The 26,682-nt window shown below is 43.4% G+C and overlaps 2 protein-coding genes across 2 annotated transcripts; both read left to right on the top strand.

The window, feature by feature from the left end:
* Nucleotides 1–8,133: 8,133 nt before the first annotated feature.
* Nucleotides 8,134–18,138, top strand: LOC127326246 (vacuolar sorting protein 18). The gene is made up of 24 exons (XM_051353104.2): nucleotides 8,134–8,348; nucleotides 8,500–8,794; nucleotides 8,879–9,091; nucleotides 9,176–9,315; nucleotides 9,420–9,515; nucleotides 9,927–9,994; nucleotides 10,109–10,210; nucleotides 10,931–11,069; nucleotides 11,198–11,338; nucleotides 11,416–11,535; nucleotides 11,735–11,791; nucleotides 11,873–11,932; nucleotides 12,271–12,378; nucleotides 12,517–12,677; nucleotides 13,169–13,247; nucleotides 13,863–13,925; nucleotides 14,061–14,194; nucleotides 15,600–15,705; nucleotides 16,016–16,204; nucleotides 16,323–16,550; nucleotides 16,721–16,876; nucleotides 17,181–17,342; nucleotides 17,456–17,572; nucleotides 17,648–18,138. The coding sequence occupies exons 2-24, from the start codon at nucleotides 8,635–8,637 to the stop codon at nucleotides 17,822–17,824; spliced, it is 2,976 nt and encodes a 991-aa protein (XP_051209064.1). The 5' UTR covers nucleotides 8,134–8,348; nucleotides 8,500–8,634; the 3' UTR covers nucleotides 17,825–18,138.
* Nucleotides 18,139–18,759: 621 nt separating this feature from the next.
* LOC127326251 (sugar transport protein MST5) lies at nucleotides 18,760–20,757 on the top strand. The gene is made up of 2 exons (XM_051353106.2): nucleotides 18,760–19,040; nucleotides 19,124–20,757. The coding sequence occupies exons 1-2, from the start codon at nucleotides 18,908–18,910 to the stop codon at nucleotides 20,530–20,532; spliced, it is 1,542 nt and encodes a 513-aa protein (XP_051209066.1). The 5' UTR covers nucleotides 18,760–18,907; the 3' UTR covers nucleotides 20,533–20,757.
* The last annotated feature ends 5,925 nt before the right edge of the window (nucleotides 20,758–26,682 follow it).

Genomic DNA, 26,682 nt, shown 5'->3' on the forward strand with positions numbered 1-26,682 from the left:
AAGATGCAATTGCAGGATCTAAAGGAAATAGCTTCGAGCACTTACAACGGTGCCGGAAAATAGCTTAGTAGCCGAGATCCGGAGTGTGAGTACCTTTTACCTTTCCTCCCCGGCAACGGCGCCAGAAAATACTTGATGCTGTCCAGGACTGGCGCGTGGTTGACGAGGGAGGAAATGGTGTAGCTTTCCTTCATTCCCCGGTAACGACGCCAGAAAATATGCTTGATGTCTACTCACGCTTCTTTTACTGTAGACAGTGTTGGGCCTCCAAGAGCAGAGGTTTGCAGAACAGCAGCAAGTTTTCCCTTAAGTGGATCACCCAAGGTTTATCGAACTCAGGGAGGAAGAGGTCAAAGATATCCCTCTCAAGCAACCCTGCGATCACAATGCAAGAAGTCTCTTGTGTCCCCAACACACCTAATACACTTGTCAGATGTATAGGTGCACTAGTTCGGCGAAGAGATAGTGAAATACAGGTGGTATGAATGAATATGAGCAGTAGTAACGGCACCAGAAAATAGCTTGATGCTACAACTGGCGTGTGGATGATGGTGGTAATATTGCAGGCAGTACAGATGCAGTAGAACAGTAAACAAGCGATGATTGCAGTATTTGGGAACAAGGCCTAGGGATTATACTTTCACTAGTGGACACTCTCAACATTGATCACATAACAGAATAAATAAATTCTATACTCTACACTCTCTCGTTGGATGATGAACACCACTAATTGTGTAGGATTACACGAACCCTCAATGCCGGAGTTAACAAGCTCCACAATATTCGATATTCATGTTTAAATAACCTTAGAGTGCATGATAGATCAACACAACTATACCAAGTACTAACATAGCATGCACACCGTCACCGACAGACTATGAAAGGAGGAATAGATCACATCAATACCATCATAGTAATAGTTAACTTCATAATCTACAAGAGATCACAATCATAGCATATACCAAGTACTTCATGATGCACACACTGTCAACATTACATCATGGAGGAGGAATAGACTACTTTAATAACATCACTAGAGTAGCACATAGATGAATTGTGATACAAAACTCATATGAATCTCAATCATGTAAGGCAGCTCATGAGATCATTGTATTGAAGTACATAGGAGAGAGATTAACCACATAGCTACCGGTACAGCCCTTAGCCTCGATGGAGAACTACTCCCTCCTCATGGGAGACAGCAGCGGTGATGAAGATGGCGGTGGAGATGGCAGCAGTGTCGATGGAGAAGCCTTCCGGGGGCACTTCCCCGTCCCGGCGGCGTGCCGGAACAGAGAGTCCTGTCCCCCCAGATCTTGGCTTCGCGATGGCGGCAGCTCTGGAAGGTTTCTCGTACCGTGGCTTTTCTGTATCGAAGATTTAGGCCAGGGACCTTTATATAGGCGAAGAGGCGGAGTCGGAGGGCTGACGAGGCGACGACACAGTAGGGGGCGCGGCCCACCCCCTGGCCGCGCTAGCCTGGTGTGTGGGGCCCCCAGGGCTCCCCTCTGGTGGCTCTCGGGTGTTCTGGAAGCTTCGTCCAATTATAAGATGCTGGGCGTTGATTTCGTCCAATTCCGAGAATATTTCCTTACTAGGATTTCTGAAACCAAAAACAGCAGAAAACAGGAACTGGCACTTCGGCATCTCGTCAATAGGTTAGTTCCGGAAAACGCATCAGAAATTATAGATACGTTGGAGACGTATCAATGGGATTCGTAACATAGAAAACAAAAAATTTCCTACCGCAAGAACGAATAACAAGCCAAGATCTAATCTAGTAGATGGTAGCAACGAGATGAAGATCATGAGACTAACCCTCAAAGATTCCAAAGCCTACTTGATTAGATCTTGTTGTTGATGTAGTCGATCACTTGCCGCTTTCAAAAGTGCGTAGAAGATCTTGACGGTGCCATAGTCGGGCAGCACCTCCGTACTCGGTCACACGTTCGGTGTTGATGACGACATCCTTCTCCTTGTTCCAGCAGGCAGCGGATGTACTAGATGCTCCTTGGAATCCTGACAGCACAACGGCGTGGTGACGGTGGTGGTGGAGATCTCCGGCGGGGCTTCGCCTAAGCACTACGGGAGAAGCGGGAGGAGGGGGCGGCTAGGGTTTGGAGAGAGGGGGGCTTGGGGCACCGGACAGGGAGCCCCTTGGTGGTGCGTCCAAGTGTAGCCAGCCCTCTCCCTCTCTTTATATAGGTGGAAATCCCTAGGGTTTACCCCCAAAACAACATTGGAGTCCAACTCCAAAACTTACCAAATTTGGGAAACCTAGACAAGGTGGGATTGCTCCCCTTCCTTGTGGTGTGGCCGGCCACCTTGGTGGAGTCCACCATGGACTCCACCTTCCCACTTGGTGGGTTTGCTAGGGCTGGTGGAGTTCCTCCGGGACTCCTCCTTCCATAGTGATTTATTCCGGATGATTCTAGAAACTTCTACAACCTTCCATAAATTCACCGGACCACTGAACTTGGAATGTGACTTCCTATATATGAATCTTATTCTCTGGACCATTCCGGAACTCCTCATGATGTCCTGGATCCCATCCGAGACTCCGAACAACATTTGAAATCCATTCCATATTCTACATCTACTTAAAACGACATCAAACCTTAAGTGTGTCACCCTACGTTTCGAGAACTATGCGGACATGATCGAGACTCCTCTCCGATCAATAACTAATAGCGGGACCTGGAGATCCATAATAGCTCCCACATATTCAACGATGACTTCGTGATCGAAAGAACCATTCACATAAAATAACAATTCCTTTTGTCTCGCGATATTTTACTTATCCGAAGTTTGATCGTCGGTATCTCCATACCTAGTTCAACCTCGTTACTGATAAGTACTCTTTACTCGTACCGTGATATGATATCTCTTGTGAACCAGTCACATGCTTGCAAGCTAATCAAATATCATTCCACCGAGAGGGCCCAGAGTATATCTATCCGTCATTAGGATGGACAAATCCCACTATTGATACAAGTGCCTCAACCCTATACTTTCCGAACACTTAATGCCACCTTTATAACAACCCATTTACGCAGTAGTGTTTGGTGTCATCAAAGCATCCATCCGGTGTAGGCGATTAACAAAATCTCATGGTCGAAGGATTAAGTTACTATGCATATAAAAGCTTGAAGCATAAAGAACTAAATGACTTGATCATATGCTACACTTACTATGGGTGTATGTCCATCACATCATTCACCTAATGATATGACCTTGTTATTAATAACATCCAATGTTCATGATCAGGAAACCATGATCATCTATTAATCAACAAGCTAGTTTAGGGAAGAGGCTTACTAGGGACTCCTTTATGTTTACAAAACACACAAGTATTAATGTTTCCGGTTAATACAATTATAGCGTGGGATGTAAACATTTATCATGAACACTAAGATATAACAATAAACATTTTTATTATTGCCTCTTGGGCATATCTCCAACAAGACAACCTCAGCCTTAATTGAAATACTTCTTATTACTTAAGTAACATGTTCTTCAAAAGTTATTCTTTTGAAGTAATTAAGGAGTAGCCATCAACCTTGCCTAATAGAACTTATAAACCCTAACTATCTATCACCAATAAGATATACCACCTTGATAGCAACCATTGATAATTAAGATGTTTATGCTTAATTAAAACCATACAAGCCCTAGTTGCCGATGAATCCAACTTTGTTGTGATCCATCTAATCCTTACTCCAGAAACTAATCAGAACCTTAGTAAACCATACAACCCCACAACTCTAATTATCATACTTGTTCTTTATTAAAGAACATGTTCTTCAAAAGTTATTCTCTTGAAGTATATGATAAGTAATCATTAACCATGCCAAATAGTGCTAAAATCAACAACTGTTCATTACATGTTAGTATTATACCAAATCTTTTTGTTTTGTGCTATTAATATTATTGTTGTAAGGTGTTGCCATATTTATTTAGGATACCAAGTAATCAAACCTTAATAAAAACCTTGTTGTGAATCACTCTAAAAGTGCAACACACCCTAAACCAAGTATACCAACTCACTAATCCTAAATCATCGGGGTTAGGTCACGCTTAGAGCGATTGCATCTCATACTTATGCATTATTGCATCCTTGCCAATCTTTTAAACATCGTCCTTACCGGACGAAGATGTTATTTCAGCATTTGGAGTTATTGCGTACCGAAGACCTTGCCTGCATAATCTTGCAGTCAAGAAAGGCAAGTTCATCGCTTGCTCATGTTACTTTGAGTATTTTTACCAAATTACTTGCAAAGTACTATACCTATCACTCTTGCATGATAAACAAAAAATGATAATTTCATAACTATGAATATGACTATGTGGTTGGCAATGGAACCATGGCATGAGTATGGTGGAGGTTCCATTGCAAGGGTTTATATCATCTAGGATTAACAACAAATGTCGTCCAGCGATTCTTGTGCCGTAATAACCGTGTTAACCATAAGATCTGGAGTGGGACAGAGTAGTCAAGTGTGTTTTCTCCTCTCGTACATCAACATATGCGCTTACTGTAGCAGTTGTGTCTTGCGAGAACAACCGGTGGGTGGGGATCCCATTCTAATTCCCCACGGTAATGCGGTCTATGATGGGTTGGAACGGCCGGCGAAGGACCATGGTTGCGACCTGGTAGTTGTCGAGGTCGGAAGATATCCAAGTGATATAACCCGGTGAGGACCCAAGGTCGGAATTTCAACAAAGGGTGGGTGTGCGAGGTCGCGGGGAAATGCAATATTGGCTAGGACCTTATACCAGGCCTCACACCACGGAAGTGTGGACGGGTTGCGCACCCGGTTGGCACCAAGGTTAAGATCTCTTATGGGTAAAGCAACACACCTCTGCAGAGTGTAATAAATCATGACCTGTCACTCCCTGTTCTGGGTTATGGAACTGCGAACGCTGCCGGAAAGGAACTCCATGAAGTTCTAGTAAACCGGTGAAGGCTGACGAACATAGTTCTTCTGAATAAAAGCAACCTTTTGAAGAAATGATTATAAAAACCTGCATTGGTATTAGACTTTCTGGTCTAATGCCGTAGCTAGTGCATTAAACACCTCTTTCCTATAATGAACTTGTTGATTACGTTCGTACTCATCCCACCCTTAAATCATCTGCTTAGATATGGAGGCATCGAAGGAGGATCTACAGTGCAACTCGAAGGCCGAGGAGTCAACAACTACTTCAAGGGACAAGACCATGTCAGAAGAGTCAAGTACCATATCCAACAAGGAGAAAACCTAGATTAGCAATAGAAGGGAACTCACTCCCTAAACCTAGCTCCTATTTAGCTAGAATCCATTCATAGCCTCTATAGCTAGTCAAAACCTCTACAAATAGAGTTCGTGATAAGATTAGACTACGAGTCATTCTTCTGGACTTTATTTGTAATCTTACCTCATTGTAAAGTAGGAGGCTATGTTGATCTTCTGTAAAGAGTCTGTATGTAATTCTATAGACATGCCTTATACCCGCATATGTTTCTGTTGTACCACTCTGAGCGATGTAATACTAGTGGAACAGTGTTTCATTGGTGTCATGTCAGACTTGCATACTACACCATGCAGTGGTATGCCGGGTCACCACATAACACCAGAAAATTGCTCTTTCATAACAAGATTTGATAAAGCAGGTTTAATTTCATAGAAGGCTGCTTCGGGAGCAGGTGGAGAAATATGTGTACAAATAAAATCATTGTTGTTTGTGCTAGTAAAGTCACACAACTTAGTATTTTCAGCGGAACCCATTTTAGCAAAATTAAACCTAAGCAACAGAAATAACATCTATAATAGAAACAAATTTTGTGTGTGTTTTTGATATAATGAAGCAAACAAAACAAAATAAAGTAAACTAAGCAAAACAATAACAAATTAAAGAGATTGGAGATGAGAGACTCCCCTTGCAGAAATCCTCTTTCTCCCCGGCAACGGCGCCAAAAAATCTTGCTGGCGTGTGACGGGGCTTGATGGAGTGTCTTAATTCGTTCCCCGACAACGGCGCCAGAAAATCTTGATGGCGTGCAGTTGTTGGGGAATCCCAAGTGAAAGGTGTGATGATCACAACAACAAGTTTTCCCTCAGTAAGAAACCAAAGTTTAATCGATCAGTAGGAGAAATGCGTGACTTCTGAAGGTGTTGCTAGCTAACTAGTGGCAGGACGCACTACCGGCGTCAGCAACAACGTAGAACCTGCACACAAGACAACCAAAATACTTTGCCCCAACTTATAGTGAGGTTGTCAATCTCACCGGTTTGTTGAACACAAATGATTATACGTATCGAATGGAAAGAGATGTTTGTAGTAACTAAAGAGAACAGAGCTTACAGTAAGTAAACAGAGCATGATTGCAGTGGTTGAATTTATCAGTGCAAAGGAAAAAACTGGGATCCACAGTTCACTAGAGGTGTCTCTCCATAAAGATAAATAACATGCTGGGTGAACAAATTACATCTGGACAAATGATAGAATACCGGCCATACATGACAAGATGATTACTATGAGATTCGTTTGAGCATTACAACATAATACATAGACCGTAATCCAACTGCGTCTATGACTAATAATCCACCTTCCGGTTATCGTCTGAACCCCTTCCAGTATTAAGTTGCAAGCAACAGATTATCGCATTAAGCAATGTGTGTAAAGTAAACAGTAAAATTACCCTCGGATAAAACATTGTTGTTTTCTCACTAGTAGCAACATCACATCTACAATCTTAGAAGTTATTGTCACTCTGCCAGAAAACTAGAGGCATGAACCTACTATCGAGCGTAAATAGCCACTCTTGGATTCACAAGCATCTACTTGGCCAGAGTATCTACTAGCAACGGAGAGGCAAGATCACAAATAACATATGACAAGAATATATAATCGATCTCAACATAGTATACAATATTCATCGGATCCCAGCAAACACAACATGTAGCATTACATAAGGATGATCTTGATCATGTAGGACAGTTCACAAGATCTAAACATGAGGCACAAATTGGAGAAGACAACCATCTAGCTACTGCTATGGACCCATAGTCCAGGGATGAACTACTCACGCATCACTTTGGAGGTGGGCGCACCGATGTAGATGCCTTCGGCGATGATTTTCCCCTCCGGCAGGGTGCCGGAAAGAGCTTCAGAACCCTCCCGAGCTAGGGTCTGCAATGGCGGTCGCGACGGAACTTTTCGTGAATGGAGGCTCGGGTGTTTAGCTTTTTTGTATGAGTGCAAGTTCTGATTGTCATAAATTAGAGCCCTTATTTACTTTTGTCTATATGATCATGCATGCTTATGTTACTTGCCTTATGTTCTGAACTTTATGCCATTGTTTCCTACTTATATGATCAGTCATGTTTAATTTATTTCATATGTTCTATCTTGCTAGAAATACAACTGACATGTGGTGTTCTACGGAGAGTACCGAAATCTACACTTGTCGGGATGATGTTAGCCCGCAAATGACTGGTTACGCGGGGAACCGCCACAAGGGTTCCAAAACAACCCTTTTTTCTCTCCGTGGATCACACAGTGAGCGTATTTGACAAGAGATGAGGCAGAAGAAACCTAACCCCATTTCTTAGCGAAACAATCAAATTACTATGAACCTTTCAAGATCGCAGGACACATTGTTTCCAAGATCGAAGAACATGAAGCGCCAAAGATCGCATGTAATGGCGAAGCAAGTAGGTTCAAAGATTTCATCATCGTCAGACTAACGATCTGGATCATGTATTTCATCTTCTCATAAATGTATGTGAACGCATATACTAAGCGTGTAAGGCCCAAATACTAGACAAGTAGTAGATGGTAAGCTCACCAAGTAAAGATGCTGGGTGACCATAACTGCCGTATGAAACCTCCCAAACGAGCGCGTTGCAACAACCCAAAATGCTGATATGTTGCCAAAGAACGAAAGTGGGCTCAAATGGCTTCTTAAATGCAAGTTTTTACATTGTTGGCAACTACTCGTAGTGCAAATACAGGTTCAGCCCCGGTTTTTTAGTCATGCAGCAGCTGGCGGAACAAAACCCGGAAACAAGAAAAAACCATACCAGCAACCAAACGCACCTGAATTCTGAAACCGCGCGGTGTCCGGCTCTTTCTTCTCCCGTGTGCCAAAAAAACAGGTCCGGTCCAACGGGCTGAACCGGACCCGGACCCGGACCCCGTCCCGGCGCCTCCTCCGCCAAAGCCGTCGCTCCAGATCCGGTCATCTACACCGCCGCCGTCCGCCCCGCGCCCCTCAGCTCGTCGGGGACCAACCTCCAACGCCGCCCACCTCCTCCTTCCCAACCTCCAAGCCGTGGTCCTCTTCCGCCCCGTCATCCTCCGCGGTGAGCTGCCAAGCACGCTGTCTCCGAGGGGATAGTTACTGAGTTCTTGCTGTGATTCGATTGATTCTAGGATATAATCTCTGATACGTCAATGAGTTGTTGGTAGTTTCGGACTCCTGATCCTCCCACCGCTCTTCTGTTTCTGCCTTAGGTTCAGAGTCGGTTAGTCTGGACGGCGGGAGAAGCAGCGGCGAGACGACAACGCGCAGTCACGCACGGAATTATCCTCCGAATTGAAAGTTTAGACCTTTCCCCGCCTCCGATCAAGCTCACCGGCCAAGCCGCCATGGACGCCGGGCAGCTCTTCTCCGTCGACCCGCTCGAGCGCCAGGCCGCGAGGGGCCACGGCGCCGTCACCTCCATGGCGGCCGGCAGCGACGTCATCGTCCTCGGCACCTCCCGGGGCTGGCTCGTCCGCCACGATTTTTCCTTCGAGGACGCCCAGGGCGAGTCCCATCCCATCCCTCTCCACTCCCCACTCTGCACGCCCGTTTCTGTTTAGCTAATAATTAACGCCACCTCTCCTCCAGATCTTGACCTCGGGCTCGGCCGCTCCGGCGAGCACTCGGTGCACCGGGTGTTCCTGGACCCAGGGGGCAAGCATTGCATCGTCACGGTGATCCACCCAGGAGGTGCCGAAACCTACTACCACCACGCCAGGTGGCCGCGCCCCAAGCCGCTGGCCCGCCTCCGCGGCCTCCTCGTCAATGCTGTCGCCTGGAATCGCCAATCCATCACAGAAGGTTTTTTTTTTCCAACTATATCCTGATCCCCTCCGCTGTTTCGCTGTTCGTGACTGGTTAGTCTCTTTGATTTCGGTGCTGCAGCATCAACCAAGGAGATAATCCTGGGGACCGAAACTGGGCAGCTCTTTGAGATGGCCGTGGATGAGGCCGACAAGAAGGAGAAGTATGTCAAGCTGCTTTTCGAGCTCACCGAGCTGCACGAGGGCATCAAAGACCTGCAGGTTTGAATTCTTGCTACCAGTACCAGGGCCATGGTTCAATGCACAATTTTGTGTTGATGGGCTTTTTTGTTGGAGTGAGTGTTATCGAGTAATTTGTTGCGCAGATGGAGACAACTGTGGTTGGGAATGCCACGAGGTACTATGTGATGGCTGTCACGCCCACACGGCTTTACTCATTCACTGGCATTGGTTCGCTAGAAGTAAGTAACATTTCTCTATTTTTTTATATGTTGCATCTTTCAGTACTTTATCGAGATTGATTTTGCATTTGTGAAAAAACAACAACTTACTGTTAGACCTGGGAATTCGACAGTATCATTGATATTGCCGCTTACATCGAGTAACATGATTCAGTGCATCGAAAATGCTACACATTATACTCAGCCGTTTGAAATCAGTATATCTTCCTTCTAGACTAGATAGATGTAGGTGATTGTAACGTGCACTTGGAATGTCCTTTCTTTCTGTGAGCAGCTTCAGATACTACACGTTTTGTGCAGATGATTTTTGTGTATGCTATGGTCTTTTAGTTTCAGTTTTTAAGACATGCAAGATGTGTTTATATGCTCATTTCTTATGATATCGTCTGTAATAACAACCTTGCTTCACAGACTGTTTTTGCTAGCTATGCCGACCGTGCCATTCACTTCATGGAGCTACCAGGAGAAATTCCTAATAGGTAAGTGTAGTATGGTTTATACGATGTTATAGCAAAGTGCCTGCTATTTGTGCTCTATTATTGTGCGTACGGGTTTTCTGTTTGTAACATATGTATGCATTGCATGGCATCCAGTGAACTACATTTCTTCATCAAGCAAAGAAGGGCTAAACATTTTGGATGGCTTTCTGGAGCTGGAATTTATTACGGCGAACTGAATTTTGGAGCTCAACACAGGTGTAATGTGTAACTTAATTTCAACCTGTAATTTACTAATTTGTACAAGGAATTAGATCATGGTTTTCCCTAAACCAGATTTCACCTAGCAATAAATTTCTCCTAATGCACACATTTGTCGTTACTGACCTAAACTTGTTATAAGTTTAATCATTGAACTTATGGCGAATGAGGAAAATCATCTACTGATGCATTCCCGAATGTAAGTTGGCGTCTAGACAGGCCACAAAGAATTGAGATGATTAAATTCTTATAGGGGTTACGTTCAAAATTAGCTTTGTACCCATTTGTTGTGATAAGAATTAATGATCAATGTTTTACCTTCATAACTTGAAACTGTGAAAACTCATGAGATACTCTTTTGAAATATACTCCTTAGTACATGAGCCTAATGATTGTCTCTGTTACTTTAAGCCTATGTACTTGAAATTTCATAGTTTTTAGCTATCTGGTTGAATGTGTAAGGTTCTTTCTTTTATGTCAAACTCACAGATAGCATCGAACCAGCTTAGTCGCAACACGCAGTGAGCCTAATGTTAAGAAAGTACAAGTGTCTATAAAACTTTTATTAAACCTATGGTTTCTCAAAAGAAATAAACTACGGTGCTACTTTAGTTTTTCTTGCTATAATAATATTTTCGCCACTGCTTTCTTCTTGAATTAATATTGGGAAACTCAATTGAGAGCACTTTATTTATCTACTATTTGTTAGTTCTGCAGTTCTACTAGCGGAGATGAGAATTTTGTGGAAAACAAGGGTTTCTTTGACTATTCAAAACTCGGAGATTCCAGCATGAAACCAGCGTCATTTGCATTGTCTGAGTTCCATTTTCTGCTCTTGATTGGGGACAAAATTAAGGTAAGATGCTGCAAAAAATAGCTTTGCATATTTTATCTGCGATTTACTTTGCATTCATGCATTATTTCTCTTTTCCCAAGTATCAATTGCTTATAAGGGCAACGCATCACATAACTTGTATTTCTTAGGTTGTGAACAGAATCAGTCAGAAAATTGTGGAGGAGATTGTAGTTGATAATACAGCTGAATCTTCAAAAGGAATCATTGGGCTCTGTAGTGATGCATCAACTGGAGTTTTCTATGCATTTGATGACAGTTCTATATTCCAGGTTTGGAATTCTGATGCTTGCTTTTGAGTCATGTATTAATGCTTCTAGGATGCTGGTGCTAATTATGTTTGCTATAGGTTTCTACGTCTGATGAGGGACGTGATATGTGGCAAGTATACTTGGATATGAAGGCATATGCTGTTGCACTGTCCCATTGCCGTAATGCTTTTCAGAGGGACCAAGTTTATCTGGTGCAGGTACTGTTTTTATTCTTTGAGATTAATGTGAAGTAATGCTCATACATCTCGATGCATCATGCATGTGAACATGTTTGCAGAATAGTCACATGTGATTTTTTGTGCTCCTGCATCATTTTTTTATAGATGGCGATAAGCTGGATCTTGTCTTGCAATTATCAATGACTTCTGTTCTTGTATAAAACCTTTTTGTTTGCAGGCTGATGCTGCATTTGCTGCAAAAGAATATTACATAGCAGCTTCGTTCTATGCGAAGGTGAAGCCCATAGTGTGTTCCTTAGTAGGTTTTCTTGCTATTTTGTTGTCCTGTTCATTGACATCATGTTGTTTGGTTCAGATGAATTATATCCTATCATTTGAGGAGATCAGTTTAAAATTTATATCTGTAGGTGAGCAGGTAATTTGTTCAAAACTTTCTGATATTTTTACAAGTTTTTAGAATCTATCTTTCTAGAATATACTCCTACTAAGTCAATGGGTATTGTTGTAAACTTCTCTTGGATCAATTTCTTGTTGATATATTCATTTATCCTCATCTTTGTCACATCCATGTGAAATATAGAAGGTTCAGTACGTCTTGGATTCATCTTGAGATCTATTTCTTGTTGTGCATTTACTTAGGGGAAGCTTTCGTTGTTCTGTGATGTGCTATTTCATAGGATTTATGCTGTTATAACATTTTCCATGTGACTCACTGGATTTATATCTGCAATCATGGACTTGTCTACTTGACAGGATGCTCTCAGGACTTTCTTACTGCGAAGGCTCGATAACCTCACAAAAAATGATAAGATGCAGATAACGATGATCTCGACTTGGGCTACTGAGCTGTACTTAGACAAGGTACCTACTGCCCACGATTCCGTTTTGCAGCACTCTAGAATAATGTACTTCAGTTGCTTTGCTATTGAAATAGTGCTTCAATGGCTGTGTAACTGCATTTGTGGGGCTTACTCGGTATATTTTGCGTAATATTTGTAGATTAATCGTCTCCTGTTGGAAGATGACACAGGCACCACTACAAATACAGTAACAGATTCCCACAGCTCAGCATATCGTTCAGTAGTAAATGAATTCCGTGCATTTCTCAGTGATAGCAAAGACGTATTAGATGAAGCAACAACTATGATACTATTGGAAAGGTATGTCTATTATTGTTGTGCATTGCATGTCAGTTAGATTCTTAGTTTGTTCCCATTCTGATAGTCATATATACACAATCATGCAGGTACGCAACATATGTAAAGTAATTGAGACTACATTTATGTTGTATACTTGTGATGAGCTAAAATATGAACGTGAAGCATCGATCGAAACTTGCGATTAAGTAATAAGACCCAGACAACCTGAGATGATTGGAAAGCTAATCATTGTCTTGTTATAACCCCTAGACTCTGTGTATAGCTGTAGTATTATGGATTGAGAAGTATATCTTCGTAGCTATAACATATCTATTTTTAGGATTTTAGCAGGGAGAATGCTGAGTTGCCTGTAGAACAGAAGCACACTATTTTCATAGCCTTCTTTTGTACTTGTAATGAACAAGATGTACTGTGTTTTCTCTGTTCCAATGCATTACTGGTTCCATGCATGAGCCTGGGTCCTCTGATTAATCTGTTTAAATTGTTGGCAGTTACGGCAGAGTGGATGAACTGGTATATTTTGCTGGTTTGAAGGAGCAGTATGAAATTGTGGTTCATCATTACATTCAGGTCAAGCACTTATTAACTTAAGAAATCTAGTCTTAACACTATCTTTTGTTTCATGTTTTAGTGAAGGTAGACCCACTAATAACACGTCTGCCACTACCTCTTTAGGCCTACTCGAGGTCAGAAAGCAGTTGTCAAGCTGCATAACCCGTCTAACTATTTTTTAGAAGCATGTTCCTGTAACATATGTATTGGTATGGGCTCAGGCCAGTCCAGACTAGCTTGGGCAGTATCTGAGCTGGGACAGTCTCATGTTCCCGCCATAGATATCTACCATTAAATTCACTTATCTCTCCTTTTCTTGAATACCTTTATTTTTTCAATAAATTCGCATATGTGTAAAAATAATAAAGGGAGGAGTTATTCCGCGTAATACATCGATCTATAAATATGTCCAAATTTTCTTCCTTTATGCTTGTCTCAATACACGTCCTTTATCAAGTATCACTGCATACTTTATTACACATATTTTTTGAACCCATTGCTTCACTTTAATATACTCTTCAAAAATCATAAATCGACACACAGTTTATATATGCTATATGGACCATTCTTCTTACAAACCCATTGACCTTGGCTGAGGTACTGGTGCTAATGTTTTGCTGTTTGCTTGTTCAGCAAGGAGAAGCAAGGAAAGCCTTGGAAGTGCTTCAACGACCTAATGTTACAGTTGACCTTGTGGTACTTTTCTACAACTCAGAAAATTGTTATTCTGCTTACCATACAAAACTTACCTTTATTTACTTACATTGGTTATTAAGCAGCTAAACTTCTTAAGTGTACGAAAATGTCCACCTAAAACTTGTTTTCTTGCAGTATAAATTCGCCCCAGATTTAATCATGTTAGATGCCTATGAGACGGTCGAATCATGGATGATTGCAAGAAGCAAGTTGAATCCAGGGAAGCTTATACCTGCAATGATGCGTTATGTGAGCGAACCACATGCCAAGTATGATACACAAACATCTTATTATCTATTCTGTTCTCTTATTAGAGTACTATAAACGAGTCTTCATGTATAACAACAACAACATCAAAGCCTTTCTCCCAAGCAAGTTGCGGTAGGTTAGATATGAAACCCAACAAAACATAAGGAAACCAAAACAAGGAGAGGGAAAAAAGAACAAGTAAACTAAGATTCTGGCACATGGATTGCTGATTTCCATGCAGTCATATCAAGAGCCAAATCTTTAGGGACATTCCAGTCCCTCAAATCTCTTTTTACCGCTTCTGCCCATGTCAACTTTGGTGGTCCTCTGCCCCTCGTATTTTCCAGTGATGCGTTATGTGAGTGAACCACATGCCCATTGCAAAGTATGATACACAAACAGCTTATTATCTATTCTGTTCTCTTATTAGACTACTATAAACGAGTCTTCGTGTAACAAAATTTCTACTAGCTTACTTCTAACTTCTAAGAGCCTATACTCACAGTGCAGTGTAAGTTACATCTTGGTAAAAAGATTGGCTTCGGCCTCCAAACACTCGTTTGGAAGCTTGGTTTCAGCCCAGCTCCAATCCGTCTTTTCCTTAATACACCTGGAAAAAAGAATTCTGCTGGGTTGGCTGCCGCCCGCTCTGCAACTGCCTGACTACTGCACGCTAGGAAGGCAAAGCTGGCAGCACCGCACGAGGAGGTCGGCGACGGCAGACACACTTTCTTCTCCTGGCTGCTCCGCCACCGCTGGTAACCGCGTGAGAAGGTGCTGCCTGCCTCTCCTGGGCGTGATGAAGGCGACTTTGGCAGCCGCACGTTCTTCTCCCACTTGGTGTCCCATTTGTTTCCTGTGATGCGCCATCTCATGCCTGCTCGTTGACCCATCTGGTCCTCAGTTCTTGTTTACTTGATGCTTCGCAGATCCAGTTTTCTTATGTTATGTTAATTATAAGAACCTGCAGGATCAAGAACCAATCAGTGTGAAGTACAAGAGATTGCCAATTCTGTTCTATTAGTCGTATGTGATAACCTCTAAACTACCTTGGTATCCAAATAGCAGTTTACAATCAGAAAGAAATACCCTTATATTCAATTGTTTTGGGGGTTTTAGTAAAATACCATTGTTATGTGTTTCCAATGGTATGCATATCATGTCTCCCAAACAGGGTCTAAAGGTTTTAGCATTCCAGGGAAACTCTATGAATGTTACAATAAACAATACATTGAAATGTTAATTTCAAGTCTGTAGCCATATTGGACTTTCATCCCATTTGAGATGGAGAAACTTTGGATCAAACAATTAGAAAGTGTTCTAGTGGGTATTATTCTCTGCTCTGGAGCAACATGTACTCCTGAGCAGCTAACTTTTCTGTTCTTTAGATGATTTATGAACTGAGCATGTTAGCAACTCTTGCAGGAATGAAACACACGAAGTCATTAAATACTTGGAATTTTGTGTCAAAGATTTGAACAATGAGGATCCTGGAGTGCACAATTTGTTGCTCTCATTGTATTCCAAGAAGGTATATTTTCTTGCCATAATGCATACTTTTGCTGTTCATGTGTGCTATATGCCAAGAAGGTACATTATGTTGCCATTCTTTCAAAATAGAAAGAAATGCAGACTTATTTTACATAGGCAATAAGCATTGACTTTATGCCCATGCATAATAGCAGCATCACTTACTGTCGCATTGCAGTCATGTCACTATTCATCTTTCCCCTGTTCCTTTACCATGTTGTAACATGTGTGTACCATAAGTCAATATTTGTCGCACATACGAACTGGTGAAAGGTATGTTGTTTTTAATACTTTGGTCTTTTCATCTGTAGGAGGATGAATCCCAGCTTTTGCAATTTCTCGACACTAAGTTCGGTAGTGGACAAGCAAATGGCCCCGAGTTCTTTTATGAACCCCAGTATGCTCTGCGTCTATGTCTCCAAGAGAAGAGAATGCGTGCTTGTGTTCGTATTTACAGCATGATGTCCATGCATGAGGAAGCTGTGGCACTTGCTTTAAGGGTAAACTTCACTATATATTATCTGAGAAGCATCTGCTGTGCCTTTACATATTGATGCTTATTTTGTTCTCATTTCCTGAGGTTCTCCTTATTGCTGTACTTTGTTTGGTCCTCACTAGGTGGACTTAGAGCTTGCAAAGGCAGAAGCAGACAAAGTTGAAGATGATGAAGAGCTTAGGAAAAAGCTGTGGCTTAAGGTTGCAAAGCATGTCATCGAGCAAGAGAAAGGAGTCAAGAGAGAGAACATAAAGAAAGCTATAGAGTTCCTATCAGAGACTAACAACTTGCTGAAGATTGAGGATATCTTGCCATTTTTCCCAGACTTTGTATTGATTGACGACTTTAAAGTAAGATCTATGAATCTGATCTATGTATATATTGAATGACCTTCTAATGTTCATTTTGTTCTTGAAGGCTCATGATTCCACGTCGTTCCTAGCTCTTAGTTACTGTTCCACGTATCAGTCATATTAGTTCCATGTTCTTGGCAATAACAATGAAAACATGATTCGAGCAGGAGGAGATCTGCAAATCTCTCAAGGACTATAACAGACAGATTGAGCAACTGAAGCAGGAGATGGATGATGCTACACGTGGAGCAGACAACATAAGGAGTGATATCGGTGCCCTTGCTCAGAGATATACTGTGATTGATCGCGAGGAGGAATGTGGGGTAAGAGAATGGTGCCATGAGATCACTGTGGTATATCAGATTTGCTTGGCTTGTTTGCCTGTTGCAGTTTCTTACATGAGAGTTAATTAGTTTCCCATCCTTTGCATACTGGGCATGTAGTAAGCGATGTTTGAGAAAAAGATGACCCAAAATATAGGCTGACATCTGTTTTGTTAATACAGAGCCTTCTCAAGTGCATACACATTTTTCCTCTCAGTGCAGACGGTTCACCGTCGTATGATTTATGTACTTAATATCTTCTGTGCTGAATCATGGTGCTTATTATCTGTCCTATACTTAACAGGTATGCCGGCGCAAAATATTGACTGTGGGAGGATTGCACCAGGTAGGAAGAAGTTATACATCTGTTGGACACATGGCCCCTTTCTATGTGTTTCCCTGTGGACACGCCTTCCATGCGAATTGTTTGATTGGCCATGTAACTCGCTGCACTAGCCAAGTTCAAGTAAGTCTCTCTGCGGAGGTTCAATCGTTTGTCCCATTTCTCAATAATAGACTAGACTTGAGTTCATTATTGTGTGTACATGTGGGCTAAGGTTGACTTTGTCTTTCTTGTAGGCTGAGAGGATACTGAACCTTCAGAAGCAGCTTAGCTTAATGGACGGGAAAGCAGCCAAAGACAATGGCGGGATCGGAAACGGTGAACCTATTATGAGTACAACACCGGTTGATAAGGTTTGGCGATATTTTAACTCAGAATATATTTCACTCTGCAGTCCTTATGCCTGATGTCATCGTAATTGTTAACAGCTGAGGTCGCAGTTGGACGATGCTGTAGCAAGCGAGTGCCCCTTCTGCGGCGATCTCATGATCAAGGAGATCTCGATGCCTTTCATTCTCCCTGAAGAGTCGGCTGAAAAGGCTTCATGGGAAATCAAACCTCAACCGGCGGCTCAGAAGATTCTTCCGATGACCATGTCTATATGATACCATGGACGTCTGTACCTGGTGTTGACAACCTAGTCCTAGATTTTTTGGTGGATTTGGTTGTGACAGTTGTGCAGCCTGTGTACTTATTCAGTGTTCCTCACCAGAGGTGTTTTTCTCCTTACAGCTTTTGTTCATAAAAACTTGAGTTACTGGGCCCTTGTACAGTGCAGGACCTCATTCTATAATTCTACCAGCCAGTTTCTGCAAAGATGTATTTCACCGCAGTTGTGCCAATAAAGCATGACGGTTGTATTGTACAGTTGTACAAGAAATATTTTGATTCAGTTGTGAAAACTGGCAAATCATCTTTAGCTGCACCTGAAGTAGTGAACGTTTATACTCCCTTCGTTCCAAAATAAGTTTCGCAGATTTGTCTGGATTTACATGTATCTAGACGCAAATCTAGACAAATCTGCCACACTTATTTTGGAAACGGAGGAAGTAGTCATGAGTGGCGTGGAAGGCGCTCTTGTAGTTTCTGTGGTTAATTGGAGTAACTGAGTTTACAACCTCTGAATAATGTTCATCTTTTTTTTGAGGGATGAATAATTGACAGAAGAAATTGTGTAGTATGGTAGTATCTGCACGCATGATAGATTCGGGGTTTCGTGCGGCACTCGTAGGAGGATCTTGCGTTCCAAACAGGGCCTTGGACACTGGCAACGGAACAATGTTTCATCAGCATTGTCTACACATGCAAACTGCAATGGAAGTTTGCATTCGACTGCTGCAAATCCGTTGGAACGGACACTCTGCTTCTCAGTTAAGAGGACCAAGAAAGAAATACAGTAAAGACTAATTATGGATTGAAAAGGCCGAGACCGGTCCCAAGCAAACCGGAGAACAATGGTGCTCTAATATTAGATTAGAAGCATGCTTCATTGCAGGACGTGATCATAAATAGCTAGCTTGCATTCTCGTCCATGAGTGTATCCATTGGACAGGGTTTGCCACTCTAGGTACTATAAAGAAACAATAGCCTCCTCCTAAACTGGGCTACGTACGTCCCCTCCAATCCTTCTTCATATCCTCGAACCTCTTCCATCTAGGTCGCCGTTGTCTGTCGCCGGTCCCGCAGCCATGGCGGGCGGCGTGGTGATAAGCTCCTCCGGGGGCAAGGTCTACCCTGGGCACATGACGGCCTTCGTCTTCTTCTCCTGCCTCGTCGCCTCCTCCGGCGGGCTCATCTTCGGCTACGACATCGGCATCTCCGGTATGCCTTGAGACAGTAGGAAATGGAAAGAAATTGATTGATGATCATAACTAACGAGAGTGAAATAATTTGCGTGGGTGAAGGTGGCGTGACGTCCATGGACTCGTTCTTGAGCGAGTTCTTCCCATCGGTGTACGCCCAGGCGAAGGCGAACAAGGACACGAACCAGTACTGCAAGTTCAACAGCCAGCTGCTGACGCTCTTCACGTCGTCGCTGTACCTGGCGGCGCTTGCGACGTCCTTCGTGGCCGCCTCCGTCACGCGCATCTTCGGCCGCAAGTGGTCCATGTTCTGCGGCGGCATCACCTTCCTCGCCGGCTCCGCCCTCAACGGCGCCGCCACGAACCTGATGATGCTCATCCTGGGCCGCCTCCTCCTCGGCGTCGGGGTCGGCTTCGCCAACCAGTCCGTCCCGCTCTACCTATCCGAAATGGCCCCTGCCAACCTCCGCGGCATGCTCAACATCGGCTTCCAGCTCATGACCACCATCGGCATCCTCTCCGCGAACCTCATCAACTACGCCACCGTCAGCATCGAGGGCGGCTGGGGCTGGCGCATCGGCCTCGGCCTCGCCGGCGTCCCGGCCCTCATCATCACAGTAGGCGCGCTCGCCCTTCCCGACACCCCCAACTCCCTCATCGCCCGGGGATACAACGCCGAGGCCAAGAAGGTGCTGATCAAGGTCCGGGGCACCTCCGACGTGAACGACGAGTACGACGACATGGTCGCCGCCAGCGAGGAGGCCAATGCCATCAAGCACCCTTGGCGGAATATCCTGGAGCCAAAGTACCGGCCCCAGCTCACCATCGCCGTGCTCATCCCATGCTTCCAGCAGCTCACGGGGATCAACGTCATCATGTTCTACGCGCCCGTGCTGTTCCTCACCATCGGCTTCGGCGGGGACGCGTCCCTCATGTCCGCCGTCATCACGGGCCTCGTCAACATGTTTGCCACCATCATCTCCATCATCTGCGTCGACCGCCTCGGTCGCCGCGCCCTGTTCCTGCAGGGCGGCACGCAGATGTTCGTGTCCCAGGTGGTGGTGGGCACCCTCATCGCGCTCCAGTTCGGCACCACGGGCGTCGGCGAGATGTCCAGGTCCTACGCCCTACTGCTCGTCATCTTCATCTGCCTCTACGTCGCCGGCTTCGCCTGGTCGTGGGGTCCCCTGGGGTGGCTCGTGCCCAGCGAGGTGTTCTCGCTGGAGATCAGGTCTGCGGGGCAGAGCATAGCCGTGTGCGTCAACATGACGCTCACCTTCATCATCGGCCAGGCGTTCCTCACCATGCTCTGCCACCTCAAGTTCGGCCTCTTCTACTTCTTCGCGGCGTGGATGGTTATCATGACCACATTCATCGCACTCTTCCTGCCGGAGACCAAGGGGGTGCCCATCGACGAGATGAGCCTCATCTGGAGCAGACACTGGTTCTGGAAAAAGTACGTCCCCGCCGGACACGAAGGCGGCAGCAACCGCAGAATGCACGGCGTCTAGCTTAGCTGCTCGTGCGTGTCCGCCAGATGTAGTTAGCTGCAGACTCAGTCAGAAGATATGTTTGGCAGACATCGGACGTCGCAGATTTTTCTTTACCTTTGGGTTTATTTCAGGAATTTTAATTAGGACAGATTTTTTTAGAAATTAATTAAGCCCTGCAGATGTAGAGGTTTTTGGTTAGACATTTCAAAGATTCAATTTAGTGGTTTCCTGTTGCAGATAAAATTCTCTTATTTATACTCCTTCTGATACGGTTTATTATGATATTACGCATTTACAGAACAAGACTTTAACCGTAAATTTGGTCAATAAAATAGAAGATATACTAACTCCGTTAGGAATTATAAGGCCCAAGTGCCAATTCGCTAAAACCAAGAAACTACTTACATGGCTCACCTCATTAATTATTGCGTGCACCAACAATTTCACATGCATAAGAGAAGAGAGAGAAAAATGAGAACAATGCAGTGGGGAGATAGAACAATTAATGAGAGGCTATATAAGTTTAGCAATTAAAAAAAGCTCATAGGCCTTAGAACATGTACAATGATAGAGAAGACAAACTTTCTCTTAGCTGTCCACACCATCTAGAGAAAATACTAAATATAAACGGTGCAATGCATTATCTTTTATTCTTTATCAAATCTCTCAATGTAATCATCGGATCTCAACTTATAAATGAAAAAAGGGAAGATCTTTCATCCCTTTGTTCCCGTGCTTTGTATATGCAGTACTTTTATTTTGTTCGAAATACTTATTTATCTGCCTGCTTCTGACGGAAATAGCCCCGAGCATACGACCTAACTCGTGGAGGGAGTCATAACGCTCGGTTAATGCTATAAATTTACTGATGAATACATAATGTTCTGAACAGTAGTGCTACTATTGTAACTTGTAGGTTTTTGTATGCAACTTTGCAAAGCCTTTGATTGAAGAATGAATTGATACACTACCATCATGCGAAGCTGTTTCCTTAGCCTGATGCTTTGCTGACTATATACTTTGCTGACATGTCAGTTAGCATGCAAGTGGATCATAGTTACCAGAGGTATACCTGCTAGGCAGAATCAGCTACTCAAACCTTTGCATATGGGTAAAGGGCGTGTAGAATAAGTATATAAGTTGTGCATGACACAACCCTCGAGTATATGGTGTATTAAAGGAAGTATAAGCTCATAATGGAGGAAAATTTAGCTTTATTGATAGAGCGTAGCTACATTGTAGGCCAAGTAGCCTTATTGTAAGATAATGGAAGAAAAATCCTAAGCGTAGAACCGTCAGAGCTGTACGACGTTTCATGGGTTGGAATACTGACTCCTGTCTTGACATTCTTAATTCAATAGGCTCCACTAGGTATTACCTGATATAACAATGGGTCTTTCCCAGGGGGACTCAAGCTTTACATGGCCTTTGTGCTTGAGGCACGGGACAAGGTCTCCTTTAGAGAAAGATATGGACCATAGTCGACGTTTGTGATAGTTGCGTAGACCCTGCTCGTATATAGAGTTGCGGGCAAGAGCAACATATGGAGCTTCATCGAGGACGTCGGCATCATCTTCGAGTGCAGTTGATGATGTATCCTCATTGTAAGCAGCGACACGAGGTGCATTAAAACGTACCTTAGATGGAAGCACAACCTCAACACAGTGAACCATGAAAAAAGGTGTAAAGGTCGTCGACATATCGAGGGTCGTATGTAAACTCGACAAGACTAAGGGCAGTTCTTCAGGCCAAGCACCTGTTGCACGCTCGAGGGGCCACTGAAGTCTTCTCGTTAGGCCGCTGCAAACGAGTCCATTTGCTTTTTCAACATCACAATTGGTCCAAGGATGTGCTACCGATGCATAGCTAACTAGGATCATCAACTCCTTGCAATAACCTTGAAACTCATTTGAAGTAAAGTTAGAGCCATTGTCGGTGATGATGGTGTGGGGAACGCTAAATCTCAAGACTATTGACTTTATGAAAGTTTACAGCCGCAGTCGCAGCTTGATTGGTAACATACACGACTTCTATCCACTTTCTGAACTTGTCGACCGCGACAAACAAGTAGACCTAAACTCTGCGGGAGGATTTTTGCAACTTACCGACCATGTTGAGTCACCATTAAGTGAAATGCCATGCAAAGTATATTGTATTTAACTCTGCAACAGGTGCATGAGGCTTAGTTGCAAAACGCTCACAAGTAATTACAGACAAGGTCCTTGGCATCCTGCATTGTTGTAGGCTAGTAAAACCCAGCACCCTAAGAGCTTTGGCCACAAGCGCTTGATTGCTAGCATGGTGACCACAGATGCCCTCATGGATGTCGAGCAGGATACTCCTACCATCATCGGGTGCAATATACCTTTGTAGGATGCCAGATACGCTACATTTGTAGAGTTCACCATTAATAACTTGATGATAGGTCGTGGAACGATGAATGATGTGACATGCCTCTGTTGGAACCCCCGGAAGCTCATGTCATATGAGATTCACGAGGTACGGGTTTGTTCACATTGGTTCAATCAGTTATAGTTTTGCTGAAACTTCTCAATATCTTGCTCGCCTACTAATGTAGATGTCTTGGGTGCAACCCCCAAGTGTGTTGTCAGCTGCTGAGTTGATGCTAGAGGTTTCACCTTAATGGAGTGCTCTTGAATTTGCTCGAGGAAGACCCCTACTGGGATGGGTGCTCGAGTAGATCTGATGTTGGCCAATGTGTCAGCCTCTTCATTGCTAGCACGGGCTACAATGGAAGACTATTCTGCATAGGCTGTTGTTGTTGGGGAGCGATGGTTGCTGGGGCTCCATGATTCACCGATGGTGGAGGAAGGTGCATTGTATGCGATTTCCCCATGCACGGAGGGTGACCTTGATTGACAGCATGTTCCTGCATGTTGATATAGGTTTCGTGGAGCCTTTTAAAGTGGAGACAGTCCTTGCGTAGATGGTTTGACATTTCCCTGCCACTTCCATCCATGTAGAAGTGAATGGTGCATGGTCTTGATAATATCATGGACGCCGAAGGTCCTTCGTCCTGGGTTCGTTGTGGCTGAAAATCACGCCTCGTTTTTGCTAGCCTCCTCCGCCATGACTGTTTCCATTATGGTAGTTGTTGCTATGATTATCGTCATCTCGTCTCTCAGAGAAACCAACAACAACCAACTCAGGGTGGTCAATTCTGACATAGTTGCGGTTCCTGCGCTTCCTTGTGCTGTCACTATTGCGGTCGAACCTCCTTCCTTCCATGTCATCATCCGAACATCCTCGGTTGTGCACAACATCTTCTCCATCACCCCATTGGTTGAGCAATGGATTTAGGATTTTTCCCAACCCAGTTCTTCTGTGAGTGCTTTACTGTGTACTTTGTTGTTGACTGATAAGTCTCAAACGTATCTATAATTTCTTATGTTCCATGCTACTTTATTGATGATACTCACATGTTTTATACGCACTTTATGTCATATTTATGCATTTTCCGGCACTAACCTATTGACAAGATGCCGAAGAGCCAGTTGCTGTTTTCTGCTGTTTTTGGTTTCAGAAATCCTACAAAAGAAATATTCTCGGAATTGGACGAAATCAACGCCCAGGGTCTTATTTTTCCACGAAGCTTCCAGAAGACCGAGGGGGATACGAAGTGGGGCGACGAGGCGCCGCCACACTAGGGCCGCACGGCCTAGGGGGCCCCGCGCCGCCCTAGCGTGTGGGGCCCCCGTCAGCCCCCCGACTCTGCTCTTCCGCCCATAAAAAGTCTTCGCCGTGAATACCCCAGTACCGAGAGCCACGATACGGAAAACCTTCCAGAGACACCGCCGCCGCCAATCCCATCTCGGGGGATTCAGGAGATCGCCTCCGGCACCCTGCCGGAGAGGGGAATCATCTCCCGGAGGACTCTTCATTGCCATGATCGCCTCCGGAGTGATGTGTGAGTAGTTCACCCCTGGACTATGGGTCCATAGCAGTAGCTAGATGGTTGTCTTCTCCTCATTGTGCTATCATTGTTAGATCTTGTGAGCTGCCTATCATGATCAAGATCATCTATTTGTAATGCTACATGTTGCGTTTGTTGGGATCCGATGAATATGGAATACTATGTTATGTTGATTATCAATCTATCATCTATGTGTTGTTTATGATCTTGCATGCTCTCCGTTGCTAGTAGAGGCTCTGGCCAAGTTGATACTTGTAACTCCAAGAGGGAGTATTTATGCTCGATAGTGGGTTCATGCCTCCATTAAATCTAGGACAGTGACATAAAGTTCTAAGGTTGTGGATATGCTGTTGCCACTAGGGATAAAACATCAATGCTTTGTCTAAGGATATTTGTGTTGATTACATTACGCACCATACTTAATGCAATTGTCTGTTGTTTGCAACTTAATACTGGAAGGGGTGCGGATGCTAACCCGAAGGTGGACTTTTTAGGCATAGATGCATGCTGGATAGCGGTCTATGTACTTTGTCGTAATGCCCAATTGAATTTCACACTACTCATCATAATATGTATGTACATTGTCATGCCATCTTTATTTGTCAATTGCCCAACTGTAATTTGTTCACCCAACATGCTATTTCTTATTGGAGAGACACCACTAGTGAACTGTGGACCCCGGTCCATTCTTTTACATCGAATACAATCTACTGCAACACTTGTTCTTACTGTTCTTTGCAAACATCATCTTCCACACTATACACTTAATCCTTTGTTTACAGCAAGTCGGTGAGATTGACAACCTCACTGTTACGTTGGGGAAAAGTACTTTGATTGTGTTGTGCAGGTTCCACGTTGGCGCCGGAATCCCTGGTGTTGCGCCGCACTACACTCCGCCACCATCAACCTTCACGTGCTTCTTGACTCCTACTGGTTCGATAACCTTGGTTTCTTACTGAGGGAAAACTTACTGCTGTACGCATCACACCTTCCTCTTGGGGTTCCCAACGGACGTGTGCTTTACACGTATCAAGCACGTTTTCTGGCGCCGTTGCCGGGGAGATCAAGACACGCTGCAAGGGGAGTCTTCCACTTCCAATCTCTTTACTTTGTTTTTGTCTTGCTTTACTTTACTTTATTTACTGCTTTGTATGTTCTCTATATCAAAATACAAAAAAATTAGTTACTTGCTTTACTTTATTTATTATCTTGTTTGCGTTCTCCATATTAAAAACACAAAAAAATTAGTTACTTGCATTTATTTTATCTAGTTTGCTTTATTTATTATTGCTAAAATGGGTACTCCTGAAAATACTAAGTTGTGTGACTTCACTAGCACAAATAATAATGATTTCTTATGCACACCTATTGCTCCACCTGCTACTACAGCAGAATTCTTTGAAATTAAACCTGCTTTACTGAATCTTGTTATGAGAGAGCAATTTTCTGGTGTTAGTTCTCATGATGCTGCTGCCCATCTTAATAATTTTGTTGAACTTTGTGGAATGCAAAAGTATAAGGATGTAGATGGTGACATTATAAAATTAAAATTGTTTCCTTTCTCCTTAAGAGGAAGAGCTAAAGATTGGTTGCTATCTTTTCCTAAGAATAGTATTGATTCATGGACTAAATGTAAGGATGCTTTCATTGGTAGATATTATCCTCCTGCTAAAATTATATCTTTGAGAAGTAGCATAATGAATTTTAAGCAATTGGATAATGAGCATGTTTCCCAAGCATGGGAAAGAATGAAATCTTTGGTTAAAAATTGAACAACCCATGGACTGACTACTTGGATGATCATCCAAACCTTTTATGCAGGATTGAATTTTTCTTCACGGAACCTATTGGATTCAGCTGCTGGAGGTACTTTTATGTCCATCAACTTAGGCGCAGCAACAAAGGTTCTTGATAATATGATGACCAACTACTCTGAATGGCACACAGAAAGAGCTCCGCAAGGTAAGAAGGTAAATTCTGTTGAAGAAACCTCCTCCTTGAGTGATAAGATTGATGCTATTATGTCTATTCTTGTGAATGGTAGATCTAATGTTGATCCTAATAATGTTCCTTTAGCTTCATTGGTTTCTCAAGAAGAGCATGTTGATGTGAACTTCATTAAAAATAATAATTTCAACAACAATGCTTATAGGAATAATTCTAGTAACAACTATAGGCCATATCCTTCTAATAATAGAAATGGTTATGGTAATTCTTATGGGAATTCTTACAAC

Source organism: Lolium perenne, chromosome 7 (assembly GCF_019359855.2).
Source record: "Lolium perenne isolate Kyuss_39 chromosome 7, Kyuss_2.0, whole genome shotgun sequence".
In the NCBI taxonomy this organism is placed as follows: domain Eukaryota; kingdom Viridiplantae; phylum Streptophyta; class Magnoliopsida; order Poales; family Poaceae; genus Lolium; species Lolium perenne.